Genomic DNA, 21,683 nt, shown 5'->3' with positions numbered 1-21,683 from the left:
ATATATATATATATATATATATATATATATATATTAATATATTAATATATTAATATTATAAGTAGATACACCCATTGGCGTAGGGATACGGCTAGGGTTTGTCGCTTTTCAAAAACCGGTTTTAAAAACCGATTTTTGGAGATAATTATGGAATTCGAAAACCGGTTTTTCAGTGAAAAAAATCGGTTTTCACTGTATAAATGGAAAATGACAAATATAGCCAAATATAAAAGATAGATGAAAGCGTTTTGATACTTGAAATCATATGATAACATTTGATATCTTATTGTACCCAGAAAGGTTTTGTATATATTAATTTAGATTTTTATACCAGGGTATATATTAACTTAAATCAGTGTGACTTCTTCTTGAAGAATACTTGAACTTAAAAAAAAATAGAGTTTTAAACCCTGTAAGCCACAAATTAAAGAACAAAAAACTTAGAATTATCATATTAGACTTTAAAAACAATTAAGCATAAGCATTGGTCGCAAGTATAAGAGTATTTTCTCTTTCATGAAATTTTGTGAGTAAACAAAGGATACCTCTAAATAGCAATTCGATAGACGTTCTCAGCTTTTTGAAATCATATTTTATTAAACAAAAAAATAATTATAATATTTAAAATTAATTAATTGCTCGGAACAGACAATACCCGAATTTAGCTTAATTTTTCAAACTAAAATTGATATTAACAAGTATGTATCAATATGCATTTATCTAATAATATTTTTTAATTTTTTTTTTAATTTAATGAATTTGTTTTTATTTAAAATTGTATTATTTTTATTTATTAAAAAAAAATCCTTTCACTATCATAAAAATATATTCATTCTTATATGTGAAAATGATGCATAAATAACGAATAATTATTTTTAAAAGATATTTAATCAAGATAAACTATTATTTTTTAATTCTACTAATTAAAATTAAAATAATTCTGTTTACTATCTATAAAATTGAACTATAACTAAATTCAGTCAACCATTGCTCTACATTACACTAAATTTGCGGATAAATTGCAGAATATTCGAACAAAAATTTATTTTCTATATAAAATTCGAAAATCGGTAAAAACCGGTTTTTTAGTAAAATTTAAATTTGAAAACCGGTTTTCTGAAATGTCGGTTTTTGTATCAACCCTAATTACGGCCAATGTTATGGCAAGGCTTTTTTATGAAAACTTTCCATAAATATTGACAAAAGCCATATGGTCACCGTGCAGTCAGGCATTTTTCTCAGATTATCAGATAGAAAACCTAACCTAGAAACCGAACTAATGTCAAAAAACTATCTTAGATAACAGGGTCTTTCAGACCCGGCTTCATAACATACAAGTGACTTTGCAGTTTACGTGTAAAACGTCTGAATGCACAACAAATATATGACATTTTGACTGTATTCAGTAGAATTCGGTAGTATGATGTATGGAAGTTAGAGCGTGACATGGCCTTGCCATAACATTGGACTATTGTGATCCTGTATTTAAGGTTTTGTTAAATTGCTGAAATTCTTATCTATTAAGTATATACATTAAATGGTGATTTAAGATTTATTTAACCCTTTCGCTAGGAGCATCGCTTTTAGGCAACATCCGCTTGACGACCTGTGTGTACGAATTCCTATAGACCATCCAGTGGTATAACCTTTGCTTCAAGATATATCACCTTGAGTATTCCAATTTGTTATTGTAGTTGTTAGTTTTTTTAGAAGTGTAATTTTCAATTTTTGAATACTTTCTTATTGCTAATGACTAGAAAATCTTAAAATATTTTGTATGACAAATACTTGGGCGGCTTTCTGATTCATACAGCAGTGCCACTTCAGCGGAAACATCGTCGTAGCGAAAGGGTTAATATTGCAATATTAATTTTCTTCGAATTAACTGACATATTATACTTTTGTTATTTTCCAGAGTCCTCCATATGGCATGTTGAAAAAGTCCAGCGTACAACTATATGGAAATGACAGATATGAAGGTTTCGGGATAGAATTAATCGACGTCCTGTCAAAAATGTTGGGATTCACGTATACATTCCTAATCCAGGAAGACGGAGTATATGGGTCGCTCAACAGGGAAACCGGACAATGGAATGGAATGATTAAAGAGCTATTAGAATATGTAAATTAATTTCAATATCATACACACATGTATTTTGAATTTGATGATATAATGATTTTTCCATATTTACAGAGGGCAGACTTGGCTATAACTGATCTAACGATTACTTCGGACAGAGAAAGCGCAGTTGACTTTACAATGCCATTTATGAATTTAGGTAAAACATTTATTATTTGAAATCAATATGAACATTAATGAATTAAAGACATGATACGCAAAATTCCTTACGGTATTTTTTTATTTAATGGATTTGTGAAAAAGAACACGAACTTATAAAAATTAAAGTAATAGATAGATTTATTATTAAAGGACTTTGTTACTAGAAATAAACTCATTGTCAGTATATATGAGCAAATATATTCACTAGTAGAACTAACTTTCTAATCTATTTTTAATAGGAAAGATTTTTGAACTGATGAATCTAATTGATTTATTTTTAGTACTGTTTAAAAAATATTGAAAATGACTATAGTTTAGATTTTTTTTGAATTTTTACTTCGTCTATTTTTTCAAACTGTGATGAACTTTTCTATCTAACTCGCTAATTGCCATGTCATTCATATGTGTCTGAGGCTAAGAGGTTTTGCATGAGCCATGTCAGACATATATGTCTGAAATACGAAATTTGGTAAAAAACCACGTTTTACATTAAAAATGTATTAATATACGCAAGTCATGTCAGTCATATATGTGTGACATGAAAATATTGTTTTTTACAGGAAAATTTTTAGTAATTTTGGCAAAACATTTTTTTTTTTTTTGATACATGTTTAACTAAATTTCAAATAAAGTTACCATGGCCCATGTGATTTTTATGATATTATCGTGACAATTAACGTGTTGCACCATTTCTTGTAGGCCTATAATATTTTATAATATTTGTTTAGACCATGAAATATATTATCATGAAATGTCAGCAATCACCAAGTCATGAAAAAAAACAAGAAATTACTAAAAATTGCACGTTTTTGATAAGTATAAAGAAACAAGTTTCATCGAATGTCTATTAAATTTTTGAAGTTGTTCTTGAGCAACTAGCAAGACAAACTATTCAAATTTTAACACACACCCATACGTTTTTCTAATGATAGGTGTCAAATGATTCAGAACGACTTAAACCTTTAAAATAAGATCAAATTAGCAAATCGGAATTTCTTTCGAAAATATTTTTTACTTATAGTAATTTATAAACATAGAAACGGTAATTAGCAAAACCTAATAACAAACTCAAATAATCAATATATTCAATACAACAAATGAGAATAAGTTTAGTAATATTCAAATCCTCGTAGGATAGGTTATAGTATAATTTAAAAAATAATCAAAAATCGAAAATTTTTGTATGTCTTTATTTCTCAAAGATTTTTGAACATTTTGGCAGACATCAGACAAAATGCATGTGTGTATTTGTTTGGATGTATATAATATGTATGTATGTTGTATGTTCCGATACAAATTTTTGTCCACGATTTTAAGAGCATGGCTCAACTTATTTGAATTATTTACACATAATTCGATTCCTATTAATAGACATACGTGTTGATTAATTTATGGCAAAGGCAGGTTCAGCCGTTTCGAAAATACGGGGCAAAAATATCTCAAAAATATAAATTCAATTTTTGAGATAACGGAGCTATCAATTTGAATGATTCAAAAAACATTTTATTTGCATTGACGAAATGAAGAACTTATTTAATATTTGAGATCTAACAGAATATTTAAAAAAAATATCATTTGGCGGTAAGAAATAACATTTCAAAAAATTTTAGAATTCTCAAAAATCTAATTTAACGGTAAATTATAGTAATCGCAAAAAAACAAACATGAAAATTTATATATATATATATATATATATATATATATATATATATATGTTTATGTTTCAAAGGTGTCGGAGCATTTTGGCATATCTTGGAAAAAATGGATGTGTGTGTGTGTTTGGATACAAATTTTTGTCGACGATTTCGGGAACACAGTTCAACCGATTTGAATGATTCCAAAAAATATTGTATTTATATTGATAAGGAGAAGTGGCAGATTTTGGACAAGGCAGATCCAGCCTTTTTGAAGATATGAGGCAAATAGTGCCGAAAATTGTAATTCTGTTTTTGAGAGAACGAAGCGTCCGATTGCAAAAATTCGATAAACATTTTTTTGTATTCACAAAATGAAGAACTGATTAAATTTTTGATATTTTATCTCTACGTTAAAGCAACGCGATTGCTTTGAAAAACAAGTTCAAAATTTCCAGAATATTTCAAAATATATAATTTTTTTTTTGATTTCAAAATTCTCGAAGTTTAAATAAAATCTTTAAAAAAAATGTTAGTACAGGAAGTTCCAGCAATTTGCCTTGAGGAACGATGCCATATACCACTAGTTTAATTTTGATTTTTGATACGGTTGCAATGCACTACTAGTTATTTTTAAAGTTTATGCATTTTATTGGATATTTTATAAAAATGCACAAAAATCTCTTTACTTTTTTAATAAGTCTTGTACCATTATCTACCAAGATGTTATTCCATTTTGAAAATAATCCCACGATGAATTGTATAATGCACTTACTCCATTCCAGGCATCACCATCCTGTACCAGAGTTCGACGAAGCAGCCACCTTCGTTGTTTTCGTTCGCCTCGCCCTTCTCGACCGAGGTCTGGTATTATCTTGGTGGATCATACGTGGGGGTCTCGATACTGTTGTTTATCCTCGGCCGTATATCACCGGCCGAATGGCAAAACCCGTTTCCTTGTATCGAAGAGCCAGAGTTATTGTACAATCAATTCAGTATCAAGAATTCTTTCTGGTTCACTATAGGATCGCTCATGCAGCAAGGAACTGAAATTGCACCGATGTAAGTGAGCATATCTTCTCGCCCGAATGCATGTTGAGAAATATTGAAATACGGCTCAAGCTTTAACACCTTCAGATTTTAAAACGTTCGCGGACTTTAAAAGTTTCAGCTAGGTACAAAAACTGATAAAGTTCTTTTGTTTTTAAATTTGTTGTTATATATAAATTTGATTGAACACCAGGGCAGTCATATTATCATATTTTAATTGTTATAAACAATGAATGCTATAGTATCCGCCTCAAGTATTGCGCTTCTATTTAACGCAATGTGCTTGCCGAATGTAATTTGGATGCTATTGCATTCATGTTATTCTGGATCACAATGAAAACGAATGCTATAGCATCGACGTCCAAGATTTTGTTAAATATATTATTTTAATTTTTATATAGTATATACTGAATGAAATATTATAAATACTAGATATTATCAAATATAATTCATTGAATGCGTTTGTTAAACAAATTTATAAAGATATTTATTTTTATATTACATGAAGTTTTATATAACCAAGTTGAACAGATAGATATAGATATTTATTTTTATCTGTTATAAGTTTCATATTAAATTTTTTCCTATATAACATAGATTTTTATACAGATTTCATATATAAGGTTGTCAAATATCTCCCTTCCGCCTTTTTGTATTATAAACCAAGAGCAAAAAAGCGGAAGGGAGATATTTGACAACCTAATATAACCAAAAGTTGGTCAGATAGATATAGTCGATATTCATTTTTATCTGTTCAGTTTTATCTGTTTAAGTTTTAAATTAAATTGTTCCTTATATGACCAATTTTTATTCAGATTTTATATGTAACTAAATTGGCCAGTTAGATATGGATATTTATTTTAATCTGTTCTAAGTTTTATATTAAATTTTTCGCTATATATCATGAATTTTTGTACAGATTTCATGTATAACCAAATTAGCCAAATAGATATAGATATTTATTTTTATCTGTTCTGAGTTTCGTATAGAATTCTTCCCTACAGATATTTTTTATTTGTCCTAACATATGTACTATTTTAAAAATAATTGTTTATATGTTTTACAGACATTTTTATACAGATTTCACATAAAACTAACTTTTACTATAGCTCTAGCGTAATAATTATACTTGCGGAATATTATTCCCCGAATAATATAATTCATATATTCAGATTTTGTTTTCATATATTTTCAATTATGATTTAGTTTTTATTCATTTATATAAAGATTTTTTTTTCAAATTAAATATTTAATACTAACGTGATCGTCTTTGAAGTATTTTATTTAGTTATTGTGGGTTTAGTAAAATAATACTCATGTTTTATCCACTAAAAAAAATTAAATATTTATTCAAAACATATAAAAAATGTTCGAAATATAGTTTCATTCTCTCTTCTTTCATACTATCAAAATAATTATTAAATTTTATTGTATATCCATAGGATTAAATCATAGTGTAGATTCTTTAGATTATAGTATAGTGGTTAAATAGTATAAATTTCTAATCTATGTTTCATACAATTACATCCATGTATCATAGAATCAAGATATAGATCTGTCACGAAGCTTTAATTTTATAATCGCGGTATCTAAATCAAGTGCTTAAGTTATTTGTTTAACTATAATTACTTATGAATTTAATTTTGCAAGCAGTCTTTCTTTTTAAAATTAAATAATGTTTTTTTTAAAAAAAATGAGCATTTTAGTTGATAATATTAGAATGAAAAAACAAGGCTAGCTAATCAGTATGTTTTTAAAATTTGCTGTTTGTATATTTTACCGATCAAATAATTATTTTCCTATATTAAAATAATTATTGCCATGAAATTTGAGTATTTAATATAATTTTGATTTATTTTTCTGTTAAAGTGCTGCTTCAACGAGAATGGTTGCTAGTATTTGGTGGTTTTTTACACTGATTATGGTTTCGTCCTATACTGCGAATTTGGCTGCTTTTCTTACTATAGAACCAACATCAGTCGCCTTCAGTAATGCCGAAGAATTAGCCGAACACAAAACTATCAAATATGGTGCCAAGAGGGATGGATCTACCGTCAATTTTTTCAGGGTTAAGTAGTTTTATTTAAATATATTAACATTCTATCTAATCTTATACCTAACGTATTTTTATATAAATTGTTCATACATTGTGACTAATAAGAACTTTGAGATGCCCTTCTTTGGGGCAATGATGCTATATAGTGGTTGGTGGTTTGTATACATTATGCTATTGCAGTCGGGAAACTTTTTTTTATTTATCACCTGAAAATATTTTTGTCTAAGTTGATATTACCACCATGGCCAAGAGAGATTAACCCCATACAGTAAATGTCAATTTAAAAATACATACTTTTAACACACAATAGTTCTATTTTTACCCCATTTATGGTAATTATTACGGTTTCTTGACAACTGCATTATAGCATGGCCTCCCCAAAACAAAGCAACTAAAAAATTAGAATGCCAATATAACGAAATATAATTTATTATTACGTAATCAAATCTAATAAAATTATTAATCATTTCAGGATGCCGTCTACGAGCCCTACCAAAAAATGTACCGGGTGATGATGGATAACCCAGATCAGATGACATCGAGTAACCCTGAAGGGCAAGCCCGTGTCAAAGAAGGAGGTTATGCATTTCTCATGGAGTCGACGTCCATCGAATACATAACTGAGCGTCAGTGTGATTTAACGCAAGTTGGAGGGTTATTAGATGACAAAGGATACGGAATTGCTATGAGGAAAAGTAAGGCATTCGGAATAATAAAAAATTTCTTGGAAATTCCTCAAAAGTTAATTAATTCATGACTATATGTAATATATTACACTCATCATATATGTGTGACAATATGTAATATAATATATCAAACACATGTATAGATGAGTGACAATATGTAATATATTACATCTAATACATCTATTGATGAGTGACAATATGTAATATGTTACATCAAACATATCTACAGATGTGTTTGAGTCACAATCGAGCGCGGTATAAATATCTATAATTATATCATATAAAAAAGTATAATTAATTAAATATGACGCAAACACTGCCGTTCTGATATTACCTCAATCTTAATTGCTTCTTATTTTAAATGTAAATTTACTCTTATGTTTAATTTTAGATAAGATTTATATAAATATATAATATAAAAAAATATAAACCTGATTATATAAATGATAAACCTGGTTATAAACAGAGTAAAGCGCATTTGTTCTAAGCTTACCCCCCATGTCTATAATGTTACTGGAATGTTATTTTTCTAAATCATTTCTTTTGAATAGATTTTTCTTAATTTATTCATTTTATGAAATTAATTATTTTTAAATATAGAAAAAAATTGATAACAAAAAATGTATTCAAGTTTTTAACTTCCCATAATTGGGTAAGTTATAGTAATCGCAAAAAAATCGAAAATTAAATTTTGTGTATATCTTTAAGTTTCAGAGGTGTCTGAACATTTTAGCATACCTTAGAAAAAATGAATGTATGTGTGTATGTGTGTGCGTCTATGTGTGCGTATGTGTGTACGGATACAAATTTTTGTCGACGATTTTGGGAACACGTCTCAACCGATTTCAATTATTCAAAAAAACATTCGATAGCTGTTGATAAGGAGACGTGCTGATTAGTTTCTGACATAGGCGGTAGACCGTTTCAAAGATACGAGGCAAAAAGTGCCACAAACGGCAACTCAGTTTTTAAGAGAACGAAGTCTCCGATTTTAATAACCTAAAAAATATTTTACTTGTATTGACAAGGTAAACAACTGATTAAATTTTCATGAAGGCAGGTCTAGCGGTTTCGGAGATCTAGTGAAAAAAGTAAAAAAAATGCCATTTGGCGGTCAAAAATGATCATTAGACATATGCACATAAAATTATCAGATATTTTATAGAGATTTTAACAATAAGTATAAATTTTGTTTACATTCCTATCGGTTCCATACCGATGTTTATTCGTTAGACGGCGACGCGGCGCTTTTGCGCTTCTATATTTCGTCTCTATGCAGTTAAAGCAGTACGATTGCTTTAAAAAAGTTCAGAACATGCAAAATATTTCAAAATAAAGCAAACACTTTTTTCAAAAAGTCTTTTTTCAATTTTTTTTTCTTTAATTATAAGTTTCTCAAAAATCCAATTTTTTTCAAAGTAATTTTTTTCATAAATGTTAATCTTTTTTAAAAAAAACATTTTTGGTACGGGAAGTTTCAGCAATTTGCCGGTACGGGCAGTTTTGTCATTATTTTTGATTGTGGTTCTAGAAATGTTATTTATGGTTTGAAAGTTAAAATGAACAACAGTCGAAAAATTGTAGCAAGTTGAGAGAAGTTCTAGGTTAAATTTATTAGTTCACGCTTTTTTATTATAATTGTTCTATAATTCTTTTTATTAGTGTAACGTCAATCCTGGTGTCCCGTTTCGGCTTGATGTTGAGTTCTGAGACACAATGTATATATAAATATGCATACACAAAATTGTCCATATATTCTAATTTATATGTATAATTTTTAACATATATTAATTAATTACAGTATATTAAATGTTATATGTATATGGACATATATTGCATGCTTATGAACAAAGGGACTCATATTTCTTCTACCAAATTTTATATAACTAGGAAAATTTACTAATTAATGTACCAATTCAATTGTTGCGTGATATGAAATATAAATTTTACTTATTATTATTTTACTTACAATTTTTATTGACCCTTGAACACCGCATCAGAACACCTTGAAGACCGCATCAGAAATCGTCATATACTCGTGGAGAATAAAAAAGTGTCAATTACAGATAACATTTTGTCCTAAATTATAATTAGCTACAGTTCATAATTAAAAGGGTTAATAGTAGGTAATCTTGTAAATTTTTCATAATCATCTAAATTTTCATTACCTTTATACAGATTGTTATTTATATGGTAATAAATATAAACACATAACACATAACGTGTCTTAACTGGCGGACGTGGTCATTAAAATGATGATTTTTAAATATATGAATTCAATTTATGAATAATTAATCTTATTTGATTTCAGAATCTCCATATAGACATACATTGAGTGCTGCAGTACTAAAACTTCAAGAACAAGGTACATTAGCACAAATGAAGAGGAGGTGGTGGAAAGAAAAGGACGGTGGAGGTGCTTGTACGGTAAGATTAATAAAATATTAATTTAAAAAATATCTTTGCATTTTTATTAATTTATGTTGAATTCATGTTCATACTCACAAATAATAATTTATTAAATATTATTTAAAAAAATGATTGGTTTAGAATAGGTAATTATGACTTAGATTTTGGTGACTTGACTTTTTATACATTGCTCATTCATAATTTCATAAATTCTGAATGAATTATATAATGGGTCATACTATATTTGAAATAATACATTTTCCTAATACAATTCTGTTTTTATTATCTAAATATTAATCTAGATAATATTTTTTTAGCCTGACGCAGTAGCATCAGGTGGTGCTGATCGTTTAGGTATACCAAATGTGGGCGGCGTGTTTGTGGTACTCGTAGTCGGATCTGCGATGGCAATTTTCATAGTGCTTGGAGAATTAATTTTCAATGTGATAATGAAAGCAAGAAGACTCAAGGTATGATATTATACATATTAATTACATCAGACTATTTTTAGAGTAATTCACACAACTCCATTCTTCTAATAGTAATTTTCACTATTTGGACTGTATCTGGTCTTAATCCGAGTAACTTTGTCATTTCGACCAGGTCCTCCACATATAATATATACATAAATCGCAATATTTTATATTCTGTTATTATGTTCATTGTTTGGCCTTTACATAGTAAGAGTCGATAAATAGCAATGCATAGAAAAACAAACGCAAAATTCATGCCAGATTCTGCTATTTTCGTACATTAGTATATGCTAAATTATAGGTAATAAAATATTACCAAACAAGTTTTTAGGTATACGCGTTTTATGATATTTATTCGAGACTTTTATATATTTTATAGAAGTTTTATACGTATATTAAAAACGCGACATTTAAAATAATTGTGATCGTTTGCTAGTATTCGTTATCATGCATATAACTTTTATGTACATCTTACATATTGACAGTTTTACTAGTGGTTTATGGTATCGTGCTTTAAGTCAAATTGCTGGAACTTTCCGTACCAAATTTTTTTTTAAAAAAAATGATTAAATTTTTTTAAATTTTGTAAAAATTAGATTTTTGGAAAATTTTTAATTTTTAGAAAGAATTGACTTTTCGGAAAAAAAAACTTTTTAAAAAAATGTTTTATTTTTATTTTTAAATATTTTGGAAATTTTTGACGTTTTTTCAAAGCAGCACACTGCTTCAGTTGTATAGAGACGAAGCGCGTCAGCGCCGCTTTGCCGTCTAATGGACAAACGATGTTACAAAACCCATAGAAATGTAAACAAAATTGATACATATTATTAAGATCTCCATAAAATATCTGATAATTTGATGTGCATTTATCTAATGATCATTTTTAACCGCCAAATGGCATTTTTTTTACTTTTTTACTATATCTCCGAAACCGCTAGACCTGGCTTCTTAAAAATTTAATCAGTTGTTCATCTTGTCAACACAAGTAAAATGTTTTTTTGAATTATTAAAATCAGGCGCTCCTTTCTCTCAAAAACTGTGTTACCGTTTTTGGCACTTTTCGCCCCGGGTAGACCAACAACTAATCAGCACGTCTCCTTATCAATACAAATTGAATGTTTTTTGAATCATTCAAATCGGTTGATTGGTGTTCACGAAGTCGTCGATGAAAATTTGTATCCGCACACACACGTACACACACACACATACATACACGTACATAAGCACATACATACATACATACACATACACATACACACACACATACATGCATATAACCATTTTTTCAAATGTATGCCAGAATGTTCAGAAATCTTTGAAATGTAAAGATAAACTAGTTGGTTTGGTATTTAGCCTTGAGGCTAGTTACATGAACTTCCCGATATGTGTAAATAATCGACTTAATCAAAAAAAATGTGTAAATAATATACTTTATCAATCCTACTTTAAAAAAAACGATAATAATTTTAGCAAACTTTGACCAATTTTTAAAATTAAACTACTTGTCGTAAGGCCGTAATATTACAGTAAGTTCTATAAGACCATGATGTATATCGCGAAAAAAATTTCCATGAAAATCGGCTTAATTTTTTTTTTTCAACAGTTAATTACAAGAAAACGGCTCGGTAGATTTTCACCTAAAATTAATCAGTACCATTCCCAACTAATATCTTTCGAACAGTTTTTGATATTTTAAAATCGGTTCGGTAGGATGAGCTTAAATGTCGACAAAAATTTAACACTTTTTTTCAACAGTTAATTACAAGAAAACGGCTCGGTAGATTTTCACCTAAAATTAATCAGTACCGTTCCCAACCAATATCTTTCGAACAGTTTTTGATATTTTAAAATCGGTTCGGTAGGATGAGCTTAAATGTCGACGAAAATTTAACACTTTTTTTCAACAGTTAATTACAAGAAAACGGCTCGGTAGATTTTCACCTAAAATTAATCAGTACCATTACCAACTAATATCTTTCGAACAGTTTTTGATATTTTAAAATCGGTTCGGTAGGATGAGCTTAAATGTCGACGAAAATTTAACACTTTTTTCAACAGTTAATTACAAGAAAACGGCTCGGTAGATTTTCACCTAAAATTAATCAGTACCATTCCCAACTAATATCTTTCGAACAGTTTTGATATTTTAAAATCGGTTCGGTAGGATGAGCTTAAATGTCGACGAAAATTTAACACTTTTTTTCAACAGTTAATTACAAGAAAACGGCTCGGTAGATTTTCACCTAAAATTAATCAGTACCATTACCAACTAATATCTTTCGAACAGTTTTTGATATTTTAAAATCGGTTCGGTAGGATGAGCTTAAATGTCGACGAAAATTTAACACTTTTTTCAACAGTTAATTACAAGAAAACGGCTCGGTAGATTTTCACCTAAAATTAATCAGTACCATTCCCAACTAATATCTTTCGAACAGTTTTTGATATTTTAAAATTGGTTCGGTAGGATGAGCTTAAATGTCGACGAAAATTTAACACTTTTTTTCAACAGTTAATTACAAGAAAACGGCTCGGTAGATTTTTACCTAAAATTAATCAGTATCATTCCCAACTAATATCTTTCGAACAGTTTTTAATTTTTTAAAATCGGTTCGGTAGGATGAGCTTAAATGTCAACGAAAATTTAACACTTTTTTTCAACAGTTAATTACAAGAAAACGGGTCGGTAGATTTTCACCTAAAATTAATCAGTATCATTCCCAACTAATATCTTTCGAACAGTTTTTTTTAACTTCCCGTAGGGCAAGTTATAGTAATCGCAAAAAAATCGAAAATGAAAATTTTTATATATCTTTACGTTTCAAAGGTTTCTGAACATTTTGGCATACCTTAGAAAAAATAGATGTATGTGTGTGTGTGTGTGTATGTGTGTGTGTATGTATGTACGTGTGTGTATGTATGTGCGGATACAAATTTTCGTCGACGATTTCGGGAACACGGGTCAACCGATTTGAATAATTCAAAAAACATTCCATTCGTATTGATAAGGAGACGTGCTGATTAGTTTTTGGCGAAGGCAGGTCTAGCCGTTCCGAAGATACGGGGCAAAAAGTGCCGAAAACGGTAACTCAGTTTTTAAGAGAACGGAGCGTCCGATTTTAATAATTCAAAAAACATTTCACTTGTATTGACAAGATGAAAAATCGATAAAATTTTCATGAAGGTAGGTCTAGCGGTTTCGGAGATATGGAGGAAAAAGTAAAAAAATGAGTCATTTGGCGGTCAAAAATGATGATTAGACATATGCACATCAAATTATCAGATATTTTATAGAGATTTTAACAATAAGTATACATTTTGTTAACATTCCTATGGGTTCCGTACCAATGCTTGTGCGTTAGACAGCTACGCGGCGCTTACGCGCTTTATATTTTGTCCCTATGCTGTTAAAGCAGTACGATTGCTTTGAAAAAAAGTTCAGATCTTCCACAATATGTCAAAATGAAGAAAAATTTTTTTTTCAAAAAAAAAAAAATTAAAAAAAAAATATTTTTTTTTAAAAATTTTTTTTCAAAAAAAAGTAATTTTTTGTCCAATTTATAGTTTCTCAAAAATCTTATTTTTTCAAAGTATTTTTTTTTTTCAAAAATGTTAATCGTTTTTAAAAAAATAATAATTTTTGGTACGGGAAGTTCCAGCAATTTGCCTTGAGGCACGATGCCTTAATTGCCTTAAGACAGAATTCCACTTACAGCTAGTTTTTAAAATCAGTTCGGTAGGATGAGCTTAAATGTCGACGAAAAGTTTAACACGTTTTTTTTCAAATTACAAAGAAACGGCTTGGCAGATCGTTGCACAAAACTGACAAACGATAGTCCTCAGCGAAATACATCAAATGGCTTTTAAATTTCTAAAATCGGTTCAGGCGTTTTTGAGAAAACGTCGATCAAAAGTCTAATTTTGACAAATGCCAAAAAGACCATACTGATTTTTGCAAACTTTGACGAATTTTTAAAGCTGAACCAGTTGTTGTAGGGCCGTAATATTTTAGTATGATCTAGAAGACTATGGTATCTATCGTCAAAAAAATAATCATAAAAATCGTCGAATTTTTTTTTTTTTAAACTTTATTACAAGAAAACGGCCCGGCCGATCTCTACCAAAAACTAATCAGCACGATTCCCAACCAATATCTATTGAACGGTTTTTGTTCGAGCCTCACAAATTTTATTTATCCATCTCCCTCTACCTATATACTGAACTCCCTCTAATCTGTAATAAAATAATTTCCTACCCTACTCTAGGTACTAAGATAGTTATAAGAAATTATCCATTCTGTACGCATAACTTGAACCGTGAACATCAAACAAATAAATACTATTAATAACTAACTAACTTATTTAACTTACATATTTTTAAAGGTCTGATATAGCCATTCTAATGATAAATTATATCTGGTCCTTCGAGGTAATTAAGTGTCCGTGTGTAGTGATTTTTTAATTGACTTTTTTAATAAACATTGCGCCGGGCGCTTACATTTTTTGGTCCAATTCGAGCCGGATTCGACCTCCAGTGTTAAACTTAAACCTATATTAACTAATATAAACTAAAAAGTGCACAGTGATTTCCAACACAGCGTAATCCACTGGAGCCACAAATCTAACCTACAAAGTGCACAGTGATTATTAACAGCGTAATCCACTGGAGCCACAAATCTAACATACAAAGTGCACAGTGATTATTAACAGCGTAATCCACTGGAGCCACAAATCTAACCTACAAAGTGCACAGTGATTATTAACAGCGTAATCCACTGGAGCCACAAATCTAACCTACAAAGTGCACAGTGATTATTAACAGCGTAATCCACTGGAGCCACTAATCTAACCTACAAAGTGCACAGTGATTATTAACAGCGTAATCCACTGGAGCCACTAATCTAACCTACAAAGTGCACAGTGATTATTAACAGCGTAATCCCCTGGAGCCACTTAATCTAACTTACAAAGTGCGCAGTAATTATTGACAGTGTAATCTACTGGAGCCACAAAAACTACTCATCAGTGTACGTTATTATCAACAGCGTAATAACTGCATTATCAAGAAAATCTACGAAGCGGTCAAGAAGCTACAGAATCACATCAAACAAGGTTAGTCAAAGCAATCCTTTCTAACTTATCCTAAACTTATCCTAATCTTTTACCTAACTCCATACTTAACCATCTCTAGAATTTTGTGTGAATCTACATTAAAATGGATTTATTAAAATCATTACAATCTTTACAAAACGAACTAACATTAATAAAAGCTCGTCTAGCAGAATTTGAACAAACTTGTAACGAAATGTCAAAAATTCCGTGTAGCAAACTAAATGTATTACAGATAAACGGTATTTTGGAAAAAGTGAAACCTATGATAGACACGTTCCAAAATACACTTGTCGAAATAACTACTTTTTTAGACGACGAAGAAGAAATTGATCAATTATTAGAAACAGAACTGCTTGATTTCGATGACGATCATACTAGATGTCTATCAAAATTACGTAAACTACTTAATAAAGCATCCACTAAATCTGGTTCTACTAACAGCTTTAGTGATCAAACAATCAAATCATCAAACAATATAAAACAACCTCTAATTTCGATCAAATTACCTGAGTTTGATCAAAATATCAATCATTTCCAAAATTTGAATTACCCTAAACTCGAGGCAGGGAGCATAACTAAATCTTTACCTGTTCTCGACAAAAACTATTCCTTCGCGACGGAATTATCAGAAACACGAAACGAAAATAATAAAACTACGTATAACATTCCGACAAATTCTTTTAACGCAAACATTTTAAACATTCCAAAATTTGAAAAATTACCAGACTCAACATGTAATAAAGCAAATTTTGTAATCGACAACGAAACCTTTTACAATAAAAACATAAAATTAGGTAACAATAAACCTGATTCGCATATTACTCTATTCGGCTTAAATGGGAACACGCATCCCGAGCCTTTTACACTTTATAATTCTACCTCAAACCTGGAAAACCAGGTACTAACCGGAAAACGAAATCTCACACCGAATACTACGAGAATTACCTGGCGATTCGGTATAAAAATTCCTTTTGCCAACAATAAAAATCTGACACGTAATAAACATATTGAATACTACATACGATCAAACGACAAATTATCTAAAGAATATTATCTCATTACCGATGCAAATAAAATACTTTCACTACTAACAACCAAACAAAATTTAACAAAACTTTTAACGAATGACAAATTAAATCTATATGATTTCAAAACTAATCATTTTAAACTTTTAGATAAACCCTATTTTTATTTTAACAAACAAACTGCTAAAACTCTAGATATAGTTTGTAACATACTAGATAGTTTTAGATTCAATAATATAGTTTTAGCTAATAAAGCTATAAATAAAACAATTACTAAAATACTTATTTCGGAAGCTACAGCTCCATTCCGTTATAAATTATTATTAACTCAACAATTACTAGACGGATTTTGCAACACGATAGAATGGGTATACAGAACTTTTACCTATTTATGCTCTACCGTGAAAAATTCTAATACTAAAATATATTTAACTACATCGAAACCTAAAGCAATGGCTTTAAAAAATATACCACTTCAACGACTTGAGCTTTTACCAATTCTTATACAGAAAGAAAAACGCGCATTAAACTTTACATTTGATAAGAAATTTTATTTGAATAACTATACGGTTACTTTATTTCTTATAAAACCTCTATCAATCAAGCGGAAAGCCTTGGTAACTGATAGAGTAGACAAAATAGAAACAAATTGTGATATAAACATTTTGGCTTCTAATACTACAGTTGCGGTTACGAAAATCTTTCGATACAAACGACTGTTTAAATTTTAAAATTCCAATAACAAAAATGGATTGTGAACCTATTAAACTTGCTTCAAACAATACTTTTACTATCTTGATTGATTGTTGTATCACTAAAGCTCTTCATATTGAACAAACTTTTAATTTGACTGCGAAATACTTGGTGGTCACGCGGAAATGGTTCATTGCGCAAAGTTGCAAAATTTACAAAATGATTTCAGAAGACAGTTCAAATTTTGTTAACGCAGCACCAAACTTAAAACGATTTCATATGATACTACAATATAAATCAATTAACACAAGGGCAACAAATAATTTAGCAATTAAACTTTTAATAAATTATATCATATCAAAGACCCTTTATTTTGAAACTATCGATTCACTATCTATTCATCTGTTAAATCTTATAAAGCGCGTTAAAATGAGATATTGGGAACATTTATTTAACTTACAAAAATTCTTATGAACAATTTTACTTAAACACATTTTAACGCAGATTGACAAAATTCTAAACCTGAATCTCCTTTGATTCCAATCCTAATTACTAATCCTTAACAATTCACTTTCCAATTGGAAATTCTTTAACCTTTATACCTAACCCGCTATTGCTTAAAATACCTGTCAAGAGACACCTCCGGATCCACAACTGCAGGAATCAACCTTTTGGAAACATGCAACGAGATCATGATTGCATATGCAATTATTATATCTAATTAGAATCTTTCAACCCTTGAACTGGCACTTGAGACGCGTTCCAGCAAACTATCCAGGGGAAGGAAGGTACTGTGTGTGTTGTGACCAATAAAACAAACAATAGTGTGGTGAATTGTGCAACAACAAAACTTTGTGTACTAATAACTAACAGGGATATATACCATATCATACAAATCAATGCATAAACTATTTTATCTTGAGACTTTAAACACCAAACCTGTGAGTGTTACCAATAGACATTATAATCAATCGTGAATTCATAAACTGTGCTATCACAAGACTTTAATCATTACTAGAATTTAATTGATAATAAAATCAATCATTTTTACATATTATTATAACTAATTAATCTTTATACATTTATATTGTAACTTTACTATAACACCATAACTATACGAAGCAATGTTGAAAAATCATGTAAATTAATTTCCCATTGTTTTTTCAAATCGGGCCGGCATGTTCGAGCCTCACAAATTTTATTTATCCATCTCCCTCTACCTATATACTGAACTCCCTCTAATCTGTAATAAAATAATTTCCTACCCTACTCTAGGTACTAAGATAGTTATAAGAAATTATCCATTCTGTACGCATAACTTGAACCGTGAACATCAAACAAATAAATACTATTAATAACTAACTAACTTATTTAACTTACATATTTTTAAAGGTCTGATATAGCCATTCTAATGATAAATTATATCTGGTCCTTCGAGGTAATTAAGTGTCCGTGTGTAGTGATTTTTTAATTGACTTTTTTAATAAACATTGCGCCGGGCGCTTACAGTTTTTGAATTTTCAAAATCGATTCAGAATTGCGGGCTAAAACGTAGACGAAAATTTTTTCACTTTCTGCCATTTATAAAGAAACGGCTTGGCCGATCGTCGCACAAAACTGACAAACAATAGTTCTCGTCGAGATACATCGAATGGCTTTTAAATTTTTGAAATCGACCCAGCCGTTTTCGAAAAAACGTCGATTTACGGCAAGAAATCTGTTCACATACACAACAACACACACACACATACTTTTTTCCAAATTGGTCTCATTCGATTCAGAATGGCTTTGAAACGTCGAGAAAACATAAAATTAGCGAATCGATTTTGATAAAACATAAACTTCTCCTTCGGGAAGTTAATAAAAATTTTCATTTTCGAATTTTTGCGATTACTATTTACTTACCCTACAGGAAGCTAAATATTGCAAGACATTAAGGATTTTAAAATGTTTGAATTATGTATAAAAAATGATTTTTGTTTTTCAGACCCCAATAATGACTGAAATGATTGAAGAATTCAAGTTCGTATTCAGTGGAGCAGACACTAAGCCGATGCGGTACAGAAGTCAGAGCAGGAAAAGTTCGGCTGAACGCAAGATTTAACTGGAATCTCTGATGGTAGTGATGGATCTGGCCAAGACCGCGATGAACCCTTACCTTATGGTTTTTCTGTTCTTTTGGGAAGTAAAAAGAGTCAACTTGATGTGTTCAGACCGACGGAAGATCATACACCATCAAATAGAAGCCAGCCGAATGGTAACGATAAAAGCTCAAAAACGAACCATTAACGCTGTGAGAATATGTAAGTTTTTTAAAATAATTACTTTTGGGTGATGGTGATAGTACAGTAGTGGGTGATATTTGCAAAAAATAATTTTTAATTCAGTCATTCATTTTTTAAAAATCATGTTATTTTAGTATATTGGCATGCTTTTAAGTCAATATGTAGGCGGTATCCATTTGTAGTAACAAACAAGATCTCTAACAATAAGTGGCGGTGTATTTCATCAATCGGATTGACTGTTTTTTTCCTAATGTTTTCAGACAAGATATCTTAGAAGTGAAAGATTAACATAAAAAGTTTGATTATCTGAATAGTTTTTGAATATCTTTATGTCAATAATTCTCTCGTACTTGTGGAGCATTGTTAAATCATATTTTGCCATACTTTAAAAAATGAAAAATAAAAGATCAACCTAAATAGTTCTATTAATCTTATAATCTCTCTCTTTCATTTCTCAAGCCAAACTAGTCAATCTTTCTCACTATCGGTAGAGTGTTTTGTCAATACTTTGAATATTAATAATGAATAATAGATATTACTTATAAAAATTTGATTTGTTTATTGTTTTAAATACATTCAATAATTAAAAATATAATGCCATTTAATTTAAATAAAAAAAACTAAATTAAGTTAATTTATTACAATTTCATGAATTATACATTGTATAATTATACCCAATATGCTACTCAATATCATTCAAATGTGTAAATAACTCTGTTGTAAATAAATATTGTTGAGGATAAGATGTGTAAATACAATATCTATATTTTACCGAGCTATTTTATTTAATACAATTAAAAGTTAAATTTAAATAACAAATTAAGGACAATTTAAAAACGTCTCACCTAACCAATTTGAACGATTTGCTGGTTTTCTAATATTTTTAACTTCCCGTAGGGTAAGTTATAGCAATTGCAAAAAAATCGAAAAGGAATTTTTTTTTTATATCTTTACTTTACAGAGCTTTCTTAACATTTTGGCATACCTTAGAAAAAATGGATACATGTGTGTGTGTATATGTGTGTATGTAGGTATGTGTGTATGTGTGCGTATGTGTTCAATTTCGAAACACGGTTCAACTGATTCCAATTATTCAAAAAATAGTCGATTGCTGTTGATAAGGAGACGTGATGATTAGTTTTTGGCATAAGTAGGTCTAGCCGTTCCGAAGACACGGGGCAAAAAGTGCCAAAAACGGTAACTCAGTTTTTAAGAAAACGGGGCGCCCGATTTTAGTAATTCAAAAAACATTTTACTTGTATTGATAAGATGAAGAACTTATCAAATTTTCATGAAGAGAGGTCTAGCGGTTTCGGAAATTTAGTAAAAAATGTAAAAAAATGCCATTTGTCGGTCAAAAATGATCATTAGGCATATGCACATCGAATTACCAGATACTTTGTAGAGATAAGTATAAATTTTGTTTGCAGTCCTATTGGTTCCGTACCAATGTTTATCCGTTAGACGGCGACGCGGCGCTTACGCGCTTTGACATTTTGTCTCTATGCTGTTTGCTTTGAAAAAACGTTTGCTTTGAAAAAAAAGTCAGAATTTCGTAATACGGTCAAAATAGTTTTTTTTTCAAAAAAAGTAATTTTTTGTCAAATTTATAGTTTCTCAAAAATCTAATTTTTTCAAAGTAATTTTTTTTCAAACATGTTAATTTTTTTAAAAAAAATAATTTTTGGTACGGCAAGTGCCAGCAATTTGCCTTAAGGCACGATGCTATGCGCCCCAGTAGTTTTAATCTTAACTATAACTGTTGAAAAGTAATAATGCATTTTTAATAACAAAGCAAATTTATATTATATAACTCTAATTAAAATTCTATATAGTTCATATTAAATTAAGTTTCCGCAGGATAAATTATAATTATTGCAAAAAAACATCTTTACGATTCTAAACCATCTGAATATTGTGGCATACATTAGAAAAAAATGACGTATGAATGTGTGTATGTATGCATGTATGTTTATATGT

General features: G+C 29.5%; 1 protein-coding gene across 1 annotated transcript; it reads left to right on the top strand.

Moving 5' to 3' along the window:
• The first annotated feature begins 1,921 nt into the window (after positions 1–1,921).
• On the top strand, positions 1,922–19,633 carry LOC113388616 (glutamate receptor ionotropic, kainate 2-like). The gene is made up of 8 exons (XM_026625978.1): positions 1,922–2,122; positions 2,195–2,279; positions 4,701–4,977; positions 6,835–7,033; positions 7,494–7,716; positions 10,019–10,134; positions 10,434–10,586; positions 19,406–19,633. Exons 1-8 carry the CDS (start codon positions 1,931–1,933, stop codon positions 19,520–19,522), a joined length of 1,362 nt encoding a protein of 453 aa, XP_026481763.1. The 5' UTR covers positions 1,922–1,930; the 3' UTR covers positions 19,523–19,633.
• The last annotated feature ends 2,050 nt before the right edge of the window (positions 19,634–21,683 follow it).

This window comes from Ctenocephalides felis, unplaced genomic scaffold (genome assembly GCF_003426905.1).
Source record: "Ctenocephalides felis isolate EL2017-DRISC unplaced genomic scaffold, ASM342690v1 CF-g0.4_SCAFFOLD_03572, whole genome shotgun sequence".
Classification (NCBI taxonomy): domain Eukaryota; kingdom Metazoa; phylum Arthropoda; class Insecta; order Siphonaptera; family Pulicidae; genus Ctenocephalides; species Ctenocephalides felis.
The sequence above is the reverse complement of the archived record's forward strand: the minus strand, read 5'-3'. Positions and strand labels throughout refer to the sequence as shown.

What these genes read in the sequence shown, in the direction of transcription:
- LOC113388616 (XM_026625978.1), top strand. Translation starts at nt 1,931, where the DNA reads ATGTTGAAAAAGTCCAGCGTACAACTATATGGAAATGACAGATATGAA. An exon ending in TTAAAGAGCTATTAGAATAT is followed by an intron (nt 2,123 to 2,194) that starts GTAAATTAATTT and finishes CCATATTTACAG; the next exon opens with AGGGCAGACTTGGCTATAAC. An exon ending in TGAAAGCAAGAAGACTCAAG is followed by an intron (nt 10,587 to 19,405) that starts GTATGATATTAT and finishes TTTGTTTTTCAG; the next exon opens with ACCCCAATAATGACTGAAAT.